The following is a 13992-nucleotide window of genomic DNA, read 5'->3' on the forward strand; positions in this document are numbered from 1 at the left end:
GTTGGATTTGGCAAGGATTTCTTGGATATGACACCAAACACACAGGCAACAGAAGAAAAATAGAGTAATTGGACTTCATCAAAATGAAAAATTTTGGTGCTTTAAAGGATACTGTCAACAAAGTAAAAAGGCAACCCCCAGAAAGGGAGGAAATATTTGCAAATCACTCATCAATTGGATTCACTTATAGGCTATATAGAGAACTCATAAAACTTAACAGAACAAAAGCAAGCAACCTGATTGAAAAACGGGCAAAAGACTTGAACAGATGTTTCTCCACAGATGACATTTAAAGGCTGATAAATCCATGAAAAGAGGCTCAACATCATTAATCATTAGGAAAATGCAAATCAGAACTATAGGAGGTACCACTTCACACCCATGAGAATGGCTGTTACCAAAAAACCAGAGAATAACAAGTGTTGGTAAGGACGTGGAGAGGTTGGAACCCTTGAGCACCACGGGTGGAAATGCACAGTGGTGCAGCTGCTATGGAAAACAGGATGGTGCTTCTTCAAAACATCAAAAATAGGATTATTCTGTGATTCAGCAGTTCCACTTTTGGGTGTATACCCAAAAGAATTGAAAGAAGGGACAGGAAGAGATACTTGTGCATCCGTATTCGTTTGGCTATTATTCACAATAGACAAAAGGTAGAAGCGATCTCAGTGCCCGTTGATGGATAAATAGATAAAATATGATAAATACAAACAATGGAGCTGGACGCGGTGTCTCACGCCAGCAATCCCAGCACTTTGGAAGGCCAAGGCGGTGGATCACCTGAGGTCAGGAGTTCAAGACCAGCTTGACCAATATGGAGAAACCCTGCCTCTACTAAAAATACAAAAAATTAGCTGGGCATGGTGGCGAGTGCCTGTAATACCAGCTACTTGGGAGACTGAGGTAGGAGACATGGTTGAACCCGGGAGGCAGAAGTTGCAGTGAGCTAAGATTGCACCGTTGCACTCCAGCCTGGGCAACAGAGCGAGACTCTGTTTCAAAAAAATAAAAATAAAAACACAAGTACAAACAATGGAATATTATTCAGCCTTAAAAAGGAAGAAAATCCTGCCACATGCTGCAACATGGATGAACCTTGAGAACATTATGCTAAATAAGTCAGTCACAAAAAAGACAAATACTGTGTGACTCCAGTTGTATCTGGTACTTACAGTAATGAAATTTATAAAGGCAGAAAGTAGTGTGGTGGCTAACAGGGGTGGGCGTAGGGGAGAATGAAGAGTTAGTGTTTAATGGGCACAGAGTTTCAGTTTTGCAAGATGAAAAGAGTTCTGGCAGTGGAGAGTGGTGCTGGTTGTACAACAGTGTGAATGTACGTAATGGAGTGTGAACGGACTATGCACTTAAAAATGGTTAAGGTGGCAACTTTTTGTGATGTATATTTTACCACAATAAAAAAGAAATATCACCTAGGCCAGGCTTGGTGGCTCACACCTATAATCCCAGCTATTTGGGAGCCCGAGGCGGATGGATCATGAGGTCAGGAGATCGAGACCATCCTGGCCAACACGGTGAAACTCCATCTCTACTAAAAATACAGAAAATTATCTGGGCATGGTGGCGTATGCCTGTAATCCCAGCTACTCAGGAGGCTGAGGCAGAAGAACTGCTTGAACCCGGGAGGCGGAGGTTGCAGTGAGCCGAGATCATGCCACTGTATTCCAGCCTGGACAACAGCAAGACTCCGTTTCCCAAAAAAAAAAAAATCACCTAGGTTCCAGTAGGAGTTTTCTTGAGGATTACATGAAAAGGAGGGGGTGATAATGTGTTCTTGCTTGTCTCACTCCGAACTCCTCTGTGTTCCTGTGGTATATGCACATTTAGTTTAACTGAATTCGGTTAGTGGACTTGGGTAAAGTGCGAAGAAAACAGCCATTCCCTGAGAGCAGGCAAGTCCGCCCACCATTCCCACCCATGCATTAATGCCAGGCTGGAAGACGGAGGCCCCCTTAGACCTTTTCTGATTTCCTGGCATCTCTCTTAGGATTAGCATTTTGCCAAATTGGAGGAGCTCCTGGTACTGCAAGGTATCTATTTTTCATATGTTGAGGCCCTTACAGCAGCTACTTTATGTGATCCTCAAATGAAGGACAAAAAGGACCTCCCAGCTTGTACTGGAGACTGGGAAAGAAGGCAGTCTGGTCCTCTGCCCTCGAGGAGTTTGCCATCTAATGGCAGAATAGTAAGATGAATGTAAATAAACACTGCAGTCTATGTCATGCAAGTCAGTTTATGAATATTCACTTATATGTGCACATATGCATATTCAGACACCTCACCTTCTTCCAGAGAAGATGTGTGGTGGCTTACAAAAATAATTTCAGGGCCGGGCGCGGTGGCTCAAGCCTGTAATCCCAGCACTTTGGGAGGCCGAGACGGGCGGATCACGAGGTCAGGAGATCGAGACCATCCTGGCTAATACGGTGAAACCCCGTCTCTACTAAAAAATACAAAAAACTAGCCGGGCGAGGTGGCGGGCGCCTGTAGCCCCAGCTACTCAGGAGGCTGAGGCAGGAGAATGGCGGGAACCCAGGAGGCGGAGCTTGCAGTGAGCTGAGATCCGGCCACTGCACTCCAGCCTAGGCGACAGAGCGAGACTCCGTCTCAAAAAATAAAAAATAAAAAATAATAATTTCAGTTAAAAAAAGATAAACACTCTTATGAAGAGAATTGTGTAAGAAATCTAGATAAGGCCAGGCGCGATGGCTCACGCTTGTAATCCTAGCACTTTGGGAGACCGAGGTGGGTGGATCACCTGAGGTCAAGAGTTCGGGACCAGCCTGGCCAACATGGTGAAACCCCATCTCTACTAAAAATACAAAAATTAGTCGAGCTTGGTGGCAGGCACCTGTAATCCCAGCTACTTGGGAGGCTGAGGCAGCAGAATCGTTTGAACCTGGGGATCAGAGGTTGCAGTGAGCAGAGACCATGCCACTTCACTCCAGCCTGGGTTAAAGAGCGAAACTCCATCTCAAGAAAAAAAAAGGCCGGGCGCGGTGGCTCAAGCCTGTAATCCCAACACTTTGGGAGGCCGAGACGGGTGGATCACGAGGTCAGGAGATCGAGACCATCCTGGCTAACACAGTGAAACCCCGTCTCTACTAAAAAATACAAAAAACTAGCCGGGCGAGGTGGCGGGTGCCTGTAGTCCCAGCTACTTGGGAGGCTGAGGCAGGAGAATGGTGTGAACCCGGGAGGCGGAGCTTGCAGTGAGCTGAGATCCGGCCACTGCACTCCAGCCTGGGTGACAGAGCAAGACTCCGTCTCAAAAAATAAAAAGAAAAAAAAAAGAAATCTAGGTAAAAGGGCCGGCATGGTGGCTCATGCCTGTAATCCCAGCACTTTGGGAGGCTAAGGTGGGCGGATCACCTGAGGTCGGGAGTTCAAGACCAGCCTGGCCAACGCGGCAAAACCCCGTCTCTACTAAAAATACAAAAATTAGCCAGGTATGGTGGCACGCACCTGTAGTTCCAGCTACGCGGGAGGGTGAGGCAGGAGAATCGCCCGAACCCAGGAAGCAGAGGTTGCAGTGAGCCAAGATCGTACCACAGAACTCCAGCCTGGGCAACAGAGTGAAATTCTGTCTCAAAAAAAAAAAAAAAAAAAAATCTAAGTAAAAGGTAACAGACAGATGATGTCACAGAGAGATTTAGCACCTAGAAATTTATACTGTAATATTGTAATATCTCACAACATAATTACAGTTGGGTCTGAATTCAGCTCTGAGCTTTCTGCAGCCAAACAAAAAAGTTACAGAAGTCTGGACACGGTGGCCCATGCCTGTAATCCCAGACTTTAGGAGGCTGAGACAGGAGGATTGCTTGAGCCCAGGAGTTCGAGACCAGCCTGAGCAACATAGCCAGATCTCATCTTTACAAAAAATAAAATAAGTAGCCTGACTTGGTGGCATGTGCCTCTAGTCCTAGCTACTCAGGAGACTGAGGTAGGAGGATCGCTTGAGCCCAGGAGTTTGAGTCTGCAGTGAGCTATGATCACGCCACTGCATTCTAGCAAAAAAAGTCAACTTAAAACACCATTACAACTAATTGAAATTTTCCTGAGTCCTCATAAAGGGTAGGCTGGGTGACTCAGTGGGCAGGTCTTTAATAACGTCCTTATAACACTCACAACAGTCACCAGTGTCTAGAATTCTTAGTGCCCATGGAGACAGAATGATGACACAGCACTGTTCAGTAGGAGCAGTTCTCTGGGGTAAAAATCCATGGGTCTCTGGTTATTTGGCTCCATGCAGGGCCTTAGACAATCCTCTAGGAACTTTTTCTTTCTTTTCTTTTCCCTTTCCTTGCCTTTCCTTGCCTTTCCTTCTTTCTTTCTTTCCTTTTCTTTCTCTTTCTTTCTTTTTTTTTGGGGGGGGGGGGACAGAGTCTTGCTCTGTCACCCAGGCTGGAGTGCAGTGGCACCATCTTGGCTCACTGCATCCTCTGCCTCCCAGGTTCAAGTGATTCTCCTGTGTCAGCCTCTTGAGTAGCTGGGATTACTGGTGCCTGCCACCATGCCTGGCTAATTTTTGCATTTTTAGTAGAGACAGGGTTTCACCATGTTGGCCAGGCTGATCTCAAACTCCTAATCTTAGGCGATCCACCAGGTTCAGCCTTTCAAAGTGCTGGGATTACAGGCATGAGCCAACACACCTGGCGTAGGAACATTATTTCTGGCATGCATGATTTTGGTAAAAATTCAGTAGCCAACAGTTCAAAGTTACTTTCTTTGACAAGGACATGGAGGTCAGTTATTCTGTATTGTAGGTTAAGGACACACCTCCATATGTAAAAATCACCCAGACAGAAAGATAGGATTGACATTCTTTTACAAAAATTAAGAAGCTGACTCAGAACTTGTGCTTGAATAGGGGAGTCGCTCACACCTCTGCAGAGTGACCCAAGCCATGCCTGTGAGCAGGGTCAAGACTTTCCACAGGAAACCATTCTAAGTCATTCCAACACCTGAACAAATAACCAAGCCTTCAAAATTCCACTCTAGGAAGTATGAGAATAATGAAATATTTCTAAGTGAGAGTTACCAATTTCTCTTCATAGCCAGAGAAAAATTTCAACAGTGCATGGATGAAATGTTGAATTTTTAGCTAATGGATTCTGGGAATAAAGTAGTTGCAAATTGTGTCCCTAAGTAATTTAATGCATTTTCCTGCAGTGTAGTTTAATTCGGTCCATTGCATTTTTACCGAATTTTTTCAAAAATGCTGCTTTGGGCTTTATGGTTCCTGACATTGTGCCATTTTCCCTGATGAAGGAGAGTAGGACCTTTTGACCTTGAGGCCATTCCTGTAGTCTTGGTCTTGACAGTGGTGAAGAGCATCACCTAGTTTTCTGTTTCTCTTTAGCAGATATCTAGATCATCCAAAAGTGGTTTCAAATCATGAAGAGTCAGGTAAAAAAGAGAACCAGAACATATTCCTCAGTTTTCTTGACCGTATAATGGAGAGGTGAATAGTATCTATCTCATAGGGTTATTATGAAGTTTGAATATATAAAAGTGGTACAGTGACACGTAGTAAGCACTCAAGATATCTTGGCTACTATTATTGCTTTTATCATTTCTTTTTTTTTTTTTTTTTTTTTTTTTTTTTGAGACGGAGTCTCGCTCTGCCACCCAGGCTGGAGTGCAATGGCCGGATCTCAGCTCACTGCAAGCTCCGCCTCCCGGGTTTACGCTATTCTCCTGCCTCAGCCTCCCGAGTAGCTGGGACTACAGGCGCCCGCTACCTCGCCCGGCTAGTTTTTTTGTATTCTTTTAGTAGAGACGAGGTTTCACCGTGTTAGCCAGGATGGTCTCGATCTCCTGACCTCGTGATCCGCCCGTCTCGGCCTCCCAAAGTGCTGGGATTACAGGCTTGAGCCACCGCGCCCGGCCGCTTTTATCATTTCTTAGCGTTTTTGTTTGATTTAACAAAAATAAGTCCTGCTGAACTTGACTGCTTAAAGATAATAAAGGGCAGATTTTCTGAAAGAATCAGTCACTAGGGGTCTCCTGAACTAATGGGTTATAGTTCACGTTAGAAATTGTACAGAGTTGGAGGCCAGGGAAAGATTGGTAATTAAAGTTGCAAACTGGCCAGGTGTGGTGACTCACACCTGTAAATCCCAGCACTTTGGGAGGCCAAGGCAGGTGGATTACCTGAGGTCAGGAGTTGGAGACCAGCCTGACCAACATGGTGAAACCTCGTCTCTACTAAAAATCAAAAATTAGCTGGGTGTGGTGGCTCATGCCTGTAATCCCACCTACTCGGTAGATTGGGGCAGGAGAATTGCTTGAACCTGGGAGGCAGAGGTTGCCGAGATCGCGCCACTGTGCTCCAGCCTGGGCAATAGAGTGAGACTCCGTCTCAAAAAAAAAAAAAAGTGCAAACTGTCTTAATATTGTTTTTAATAGAGCCCTACACAGGCTGATAGAGTGCAACTGGTCAATTGTAGAATAATGGTCTTTAAAGCCTGTCAGCTTCTCACTAGAAAAAATGGCTTGAGAAAATCAGATTTAAAATTTGCTAAGCAGGAGTAGAAGAAAGCCTTTTTAAAAAGGTATAGGTTTACTCTGAGTTCATCCATTTTAGTTCTTACCAGCTGTATTAGTCCATTCTCACACTGCTATAAAGAACTACCTGACAGACCAGGCATGGTGACCCATGCCTGTAATCCCAGCACTTTAGGAGGCTGAGGTTGGCAGATCACTTGAGGTCAGGAGTTCGAGACCAACCTGGCCAACATAGTGAAACCTCATCTCTACTAAAAATACAAAAATCAGCTGGGCGTCATGGCAGGGCCTGTAGTCCCAGCTACTCAGGAGGTTGAGGCAGGAGAATCACCTGAACCCGGGAGGTGGGGTTGCAGTGAGCCAAGATGACGCCACTGTACTCTGGCCTGGGTGACAGAGCAAGACTCCATCTCAAAAAACAAAAAATAAAAAAACCTACCTGACTGAGTAATTATGAAGAAAAGATGTATGGCTGGAAGGTCTCAAGAAACTTACAGTCATGGAAGGTGGAAGGTGAAGGGGAAGCAAGCACCTCTTACCATGGCGGAGCAGGAGAGAGCGAGAATGATGGGGGAAGCGCCACCCACTTTTAAACAACCAGATCTTATGAGAACCACTATCACAAGAACAGCAAGGGGAACATCCACCCCGTGATTTAATCACCTCCCACCTGTTCTTTCTCCCAAAATTGGGAATTGCAATTTGACATGAGATTTGGGTGGGGACACAGGGCCAAACCATATCAGCAGGTTTATTACTGGAGTAAGCAAACGGCCAGGATTTGGAACACACCAGTCACACTGAACTTTGGACAGTTGGAGGTCCAGGGAGTTTTCACTGTGGCTTGACATAATGTGTGTGTCATAACACCAAGGCTAGAAGGTGTGGGCTTTGCGGTTAGACAGGCCTGGATTGGGGTCATGGCTTTGCCGCTGAGCGAGCTGTGAATACTTGAGCAAGTGGCCAGTCTTTCTCAGCCCCAGTTTCATTGTTTATAAAATCAGGGTAATAGCATCTAGTAAGAGAGGTGTTGGGAGGAAGTTTAAATAAGAGAATACACGTAAAATACTTAGCACTATGTTTAATACATTGTTGGTGGCTATTGTTAGTGTACTTTAAAGTTAATTCTACATGTATAAATAGGTCCTTTTCCAGAATCTGATCAGAGTAAGGGCCTAGGAAGACTGAGAAAATAGCCTACAGGTCCTAAAATGGAGAAAAGTAAGCCTCGTCGAAGTCTAAAGTTGGGTCTAGAATTATCTGACCTCATTATTGATTTTATAGCCAAGGAGGCAAAAAACATTTACATAAGGTCTTAGTTCAGTAAGATCCACCCCCCACTTTAATATTAGCTTCCATGTATCATGTGATTAACCTGTCCAAGATTTTTTTTTTTTTTTGCTGTCCTTTCAAGCCAAGAATTGGAAGGCCAGGCCCCAAGTTTGCCAAACATGGGCCTAATGGAGAAAGCCAACTTTAAAATATGTAATCTCTTTAATAATCTTAACAAACATACAAAATAACTTAAAATCTAAAAATTTAAGAGGAATAAAAAGAAACACAAAGATACATGAAAAATTAGAAACTGAAATAGTTTTATTTTAAAAGATAAAAACAATTTGAATTGAACCTTTAATGAAAGATAAAAATAGAAAATGTTTTTTTAAAAAGGTAAGAAAAATATAAGGCAAGAACTCAGAAATGAAACAGTGCAAGTTAGAACAGATTACTAAAATGGCACAGCTATATAAAGCTATAGAAGTTTTAAAAACAAGGTAAAAATATGTCCTCTGTAAAGATAAAGAATACATTCATCTGAAAGTAGGCGAGCAGCGTAATTTTGAAGCAGGTCCTCTAAACTGGAGCAATTTACCCAGATTGGTCTTCTGTACAGGCTGCTGAGGGCAGGGCCACCAGTTAATGTTATTGACACCCTTTGTGCAGTGCTCCTGAGCCACTCATCAAGGTCCTTAACCTGTAATATTTGGGTCGTTCCTCTTGGCAGCTCCAGGCTATGGGATGTTGTTATCCCTGCTTTACAGGGGAGGCAACGAAAGTTTGGATGCACGCCTTGCCCCACTAGCAGGCCGTGGAGCTGGAGCCCAGAGTGATGACAAAACCTGTGCTCTTATTCTCATTTTCTGCCTTCCAGGAAGCATCATTATTATCGTCAACTATAAAGACAACAGGCCAGGGCAGTGGTTCACACCTATAATCCCACGGCTTTGGAGGCTGAGGCAGGTGGATCACTTGAGGCCAGGAGTTCGAGACCAGCCTGGCCAACATGGGGAAACCCCAATTCTACTAAAAAAATACAAAAATTAACCAGGCATGGTTGCAGTTGCCTTTAATCCCAGCTACTTGGTAGTCTAAGGCAGGAGACTCGCTTGAACCCAGGAGGTGGAGATTGCAGTGAGCCGAGATGACACCACCGCACTCCAGCCCAGGCGACAGAGCGAGACTCTGTCTCAAAAAAACAACAAAAATGAAAAACAAAGACAACAGAATTCCTCTCCTCTTTCTCCCCCCTCACCTCATCAAAGTTACCTATCCATTAGGAGAGAATGCCACTCAACAAATGTCCCAGCATGGGAAATGTGCAGTAGGTATCAGTGTATGCTAATAATGCACTGTTACATTTTTTATATTTTCTTCTCCCTTTTTTTTTTTTTTTTTGTTTTTGGTGAGAGTTTATCCAGTTATTCAGATATTCAGTTCGGTCTCCTAAGTATTTCTTTGATGTGGCCCCTTTCCTCCATCTTTGCTGCTAGTACCAAGTTCAGGTCACCATCCTGTCCTTCCTTGTGTTAGTTTCCTGTGGCTATTGTAATAAATAACCACATACTTGGGTGACTTAAAACAACAGAAATGTATCCTTCACAGTTCTGGAGGCCAGAGTCTGAAATCAAGGTGTGGGCAGGGCTGCGCTCAGTCCTGAGCCTCTAAGGGAGAATCTGTTCCTTGCTTCTTTCAGCTTCCGGTGGCCACGGCATTGCCCAGCTTGTGGCTGCGTCACACCAGTCTCTGCCTCTGTGGTCACACTGCCCCTTCCCTGTGCATGTCAACCTACCTCTTCTTATAAGAATACATGTGATTGCATTTAGGGCCCACCCAATAATCCAGGATAACCTCCTGTCTCAAGATCTTCCATTTACTCACATTTGCAAAGACGCCTTGTTGCCATGTCAGACAACATTTACAGGTTCCAGGGATTGGGATGTGGATGTCTTTTAAGGGGCCATTTTTCTTTGTTTTTTTTTTTTTTTTTTTGAGACAGAATCTCGCTCTGTCAGCCATGCTGCAGTGCAGTGGTGCAATCTCGGCTCACTGCAAGCTCATACCATTCTCCTGCCTCCGAGTTCATACCATTCTCCTGCCTCCGCCTCCCAAGTAGCTGGGACTACAGGTGCCCACCACCACGCCCGGCTAATTTTTTTTTGTATTTTTTAGTAGAGACAGGTTTTCACCATGTTAGCCAGGATGATCTCGATCTCCTGACCTCGTGATCCACCTTCCTTAGCCTCCCAAAGTGCTGGGATTACAGGCGTGAGCCACCACACCCAGCCTTAGGGGGCCATTTTTCAACCTATGGTACCCCTAGACTTTTGCAACCTTCTCTGCCTTCTGTCTTCCACCCTGCAGCCCGAGTTCTTCTCAACATGCAGATCAAGTCATGGTCAGCTTTAAAACTCTTCACTGGTTCCTGGGGCCCTCAGATCCATCCTGTTTCCCAGTGTGGCCTGCAAATACCTCTCTCCCTTCCTGTCCCTCACTCTCCCTTCCTCTTTATGTTCCACCCATGCCCCACTTCTTCCCGTTCCCCAGAGAAGCTGGATCCGCTCTCACCTCTGGATCTTGGTGTGCTCCTCTGCCTGGGCCATTTCGCTTTTTGTTTGGCCCATGCCAGTTCATCATTCAGTTCTCATTCCTTCACTTTACTTCCTCCAAGAAAGCTTGCTCTGTGTGTGCTGGGCGGGGTGCACTCTTGCCCCATCCGAGCTCTCGCCTGAGGGGGCATGTTTACCTTGTCATGGGATGTGCTCCCTGCACTGGACACGGTGCCTGACACACAGGAGACTTAAATGTTTGTTGATGAGAATGCCCGTAGGAGGGGAACCTCTACATCCACCTACCGAGAGAAATACTGCAGCAGAGAGCGCTAATCCACGTAGAAGTCTTTGCTGGAGTGATTATATATGTGGATGCCAAAAGTTTCCACAGCCTTTATTTTTAAGCAAAAAATCAAGAACCATGTGATTGTGAGATCGAAGAAAATATTTTCATGTTTTTTATCTGTTTTCTTTCAGGCCATTCCTGTGTTTCTCACTTTGTGTAATGTAGCTGAAGTTATCGTCTGTGGGTACCAGAAGTGTTTTCAGAAAGAGGTAAACGATCATGCAAAATGCTAGTGTTACTTCCTTGTTTTAAATGTCAGAGAAGCACTCTTCTTTTTATGCCCCAAATTAGTGTCTGCCTTTTCCTGCCACCAGTCTCCAGGCAAGATTGCCTGACAGTGGTCACTGATATCATGGGACAGTTTTGACTGCTGCAATTCACTAGACATATGTGGGAATACTGTTGATGTGAACTGAACTCAGATCCAGGCCAGGCTGACCCAGACCCTTGGGAGACAAAGAGGCGTTTGCTGTTTGCCTGGTGGAGAAGCATTCCCACCCCCAGCCAATCTAGCACCACAGGACAAGGCATAGCAGAGTTTTACACAGGGTGCCGGGACACTAGCCCACCCCAGGGAAATTTGCTTTTCTCTCCAATACCAGCTGTACCTTATCAGCTAGAACAAGCTCCTTCACCTTCCAGGCCTCCATCTGTGCAAGGTGGTAATAATGACAGCAACTTGTTCAAGGCTTGTTCGAAGAACACAGCAACTATCATTGTTAAGTAACTGCTTCCAGCCATTTCCTGCATGCAGTAGGTTCTCTGCACATCAGCAACGATTAGTAATGTTATTAGAGGTGGTTTTAGTTTGGTCTTTCTTTTCAAAGTCGTTTTGTTTTTTTGTTTTTTTTTTCTGGCATTTGCTATTTGGTTTCATACCAATTTTTGGAACATTTTAATTTATTTTTATTTTTAGAGACAGGGTCTTGCTCTGTCACCCAGGCTGGAGTACAATGGTGCAGTAATAACTCCCTGCAGCCTCAAATTCCTGGGCTCAGGCGATCTTTCTGCCCCAGCCTCCTGAGCAGCTGGGACTACAGGCACGAGCCACTGCACCTGGCTACTTTTAAATTTTTATTTGTAGAGATAGGGTCTTGCTATGTTGTCCAGGCTATTCTTGAACTCCTAGGCTCAAAGGATCCTCCTGCCTCAGCTTCCTAAAGCATTGGGATTACAGGTGTAAAACATCACACCCCACCCAATTTTTGGAACTTTTAAACTATAGAGAGGCCAACTGGTCACCTCAAGCTACATGCTTCTTACAGGTGTGAGGAAAGGGGGCTGTGGCCATACCCGATCTCCCCCCATCATCTCGCCGCTCCTCGGAGGTGGCTCTGTCAATGATCTCTCCCATCTCCTACACTGTGAGCCTCTCCCTCGCTGCTGGCTTATTTCCCTGAGCCCATAAACATGCTTGGTGTTATCAGCCCACCGAGGAGAGGATGGGCTGTCCTTCCCATGTGACAATGAGAGACAGAAGAGACTCACTTCACCCAGCCCTGGAAGGGTGTGTTTACAAAACCAACCCTTGCACAGGAAAATCTCAAGCTGCCTTGCCCGTGCACCTCCCACTCTGCCTCATCCCTTCTCTCCCCTCCCATGCCACAGGCCTCAGACAGGGCCGGGCTTGGTGTTGTCCACGCCCTCTTGTCCCTGTCACCTTCTGCTGCTCCTGCTTCTGCCCACACTGTTCCCCTGAGACTGCCCTGACTGAAGGCACTGGTGGCTTCTTCTGTGCCACTCATCATGTCTGTTTCCACCATTCCCCTCACTTTCTCCTCCGGCCTCTCTGGGCCCCCTTGGCCTTCATGCCCCCTCCCTGCTTGGTTCCCTTCCTGTGTCTTGGGCTTTTCCTTCATCCATCTTTCTTTTCCTTTTCCTTTGTCTGCCTCTTCAGGGTCTCCCTGGGCTGCTTCTTAGGAGCCTCTGTCCTCATGCCACACACTTTCTGGAAAATCTCATCCACACCCATTGTGCCAGCCACCTTCTGCTCATAGAGGACCCCGAAGTCTCCATCTCCAGCCCAGACCCCCTGCTGAGCTCAGCGCCCCTGCAGAGCCCTGGGACTTGCTGTCCTGGTTCTCCCCAGACATCTGAAATGAAACTGATCTGTTTCTCCAGACCTGCTTCTCACTTGGTAACCCCAATCCTGGTCATCATCACCCAAGTCAGAAACCTAGGAGGCCCCTTGGAGTCCCCAGTATCCCCTCCCGGCCACATCCAGCCTATTACCAAGTCTGTGCCTCCTCCACCCTCATAGCTGCTGCCGCTCTAGTTCAGTCCTCATTTTCTTCTCCAGGCGGCCTGGCTGGGACTGAGGAAAAAGAGCTTGATCCCCTGAGCCCTTGCGCAGGGCCTGGAGTGAGCAGCCCTGGGCTGAGACAGTTGTTGTTTTCTTTTGGCAATCCCACGGCCCAGGCCGGGAGGTGGAGGCCTCTCGGCACTTGGGCTGATCTCTGTGCGGCTGGAGGGTTCCCTGGATGGGCACCTTCCTCTGACCTTTTACTTACAACACCATGGTGCAGTTTCCATAGTTCTAACATGCGCTTCTTTTCTTTCACATTTTAGTTGAATATCTACAGTGGGAAGGCTCTTACAATCAATGATGTGTCATGGTGTTGTTTTTTTTTTTTCTTTCTCCCTAATACATAAAATAAGTGGAAGTTTTACAATCAGTGGTATCTTAGGGTCAGTGAGATACGGCATGATTTTCCCCTTGTCTCCGGCCTGCTTCCCTGAGTCCTCCAATGGCAGGAACCACGTGGTGGTTCTCCTCAGAGCTCTGAGCTCAGCCTCCAGAACTGGGACTGAGCTAAAGAGTCACTAAATGGTCACTGAAGTTCAGGGGCAGAACCTCCCTGAGAGTGGCTTAGCTCTGGGAACCTGACCTGTCCAAATTCGAAAAAGGCTTCATATTCTCGAAAAGGATACTTCTTTTTTTTTTGAGACGGAGTCTCACACTGTCACCCAGGCTGGAGTGCAGTGGCGTGATCTCGGCTCACTGCAACCTCTGCTGCCCGGGTTCAAGCGATTCTCCTGCCTCAGCCTCCCAAGTAGCTGGGATTACCACCATGTCCAGCTAATTTTGTGTATTTTTAGTAGAGACAGGGTTTCACCATGTTAGCCAGGCTGTTCTCGAATTCCTGACCTTGTGATCCTCCCACCTTGGCCTCCCAAAGTGCTGGGATTACAGGCATGAACCACTGCGCCTGGCTAGGATACTTTCTTATAAATTTAGAAATGAAGATTTACCTGGTCTAGGGACAAGATCAAGGCATCTCCACA

General features: G+C 46.1%; 1 protein-coding gene across 5 annotated transcripts in view; it reads left to right on the top strand.

Annotated features, from left to right (window-relative positions):
* Positions 1-13992, top strand: part of TMEM241 (transmembrane protein 241) — a 146906-nt gene that overhangs the window by 42646 nt on the left and 90268 nt on the right. For 4 of the 5 annotated variants that reach the window (XM_033178136.1, XM_033178138.1, XM_033178137.1 and 1 more), the window contains one exon: positions 10839-10916. The exons of the other annotated variant lie outside the window; for it this stretch is intronic. In XM_033178136.1, coding sequence (XP_033034027.1) covers positions 10839-10916 — 78 coding nt within the window. The remainder of the gene's footprint in view (positions 1-10838; positions 10917-13992) is intronic. 5 annotated transcript variants of the gene reach the window in all.

The sequence above is a fragment of the Trachypithecus francoisi genome, unplaced genomic scaffold (assembly GCF_009764315.1).
Source record: "Trachypithecus francoisi isolate TF-2019V2 unplaced genomic scaffold, Tfra_2.0 Lachesis_group19, whole genome shotgun sequence".
Lineage (NCBI taxonomy): Eukaryota > Metazoa > Chordata > Mammalia > Primates > Cercopithecidae > Trachypithecus > Trachypithecus francoisi.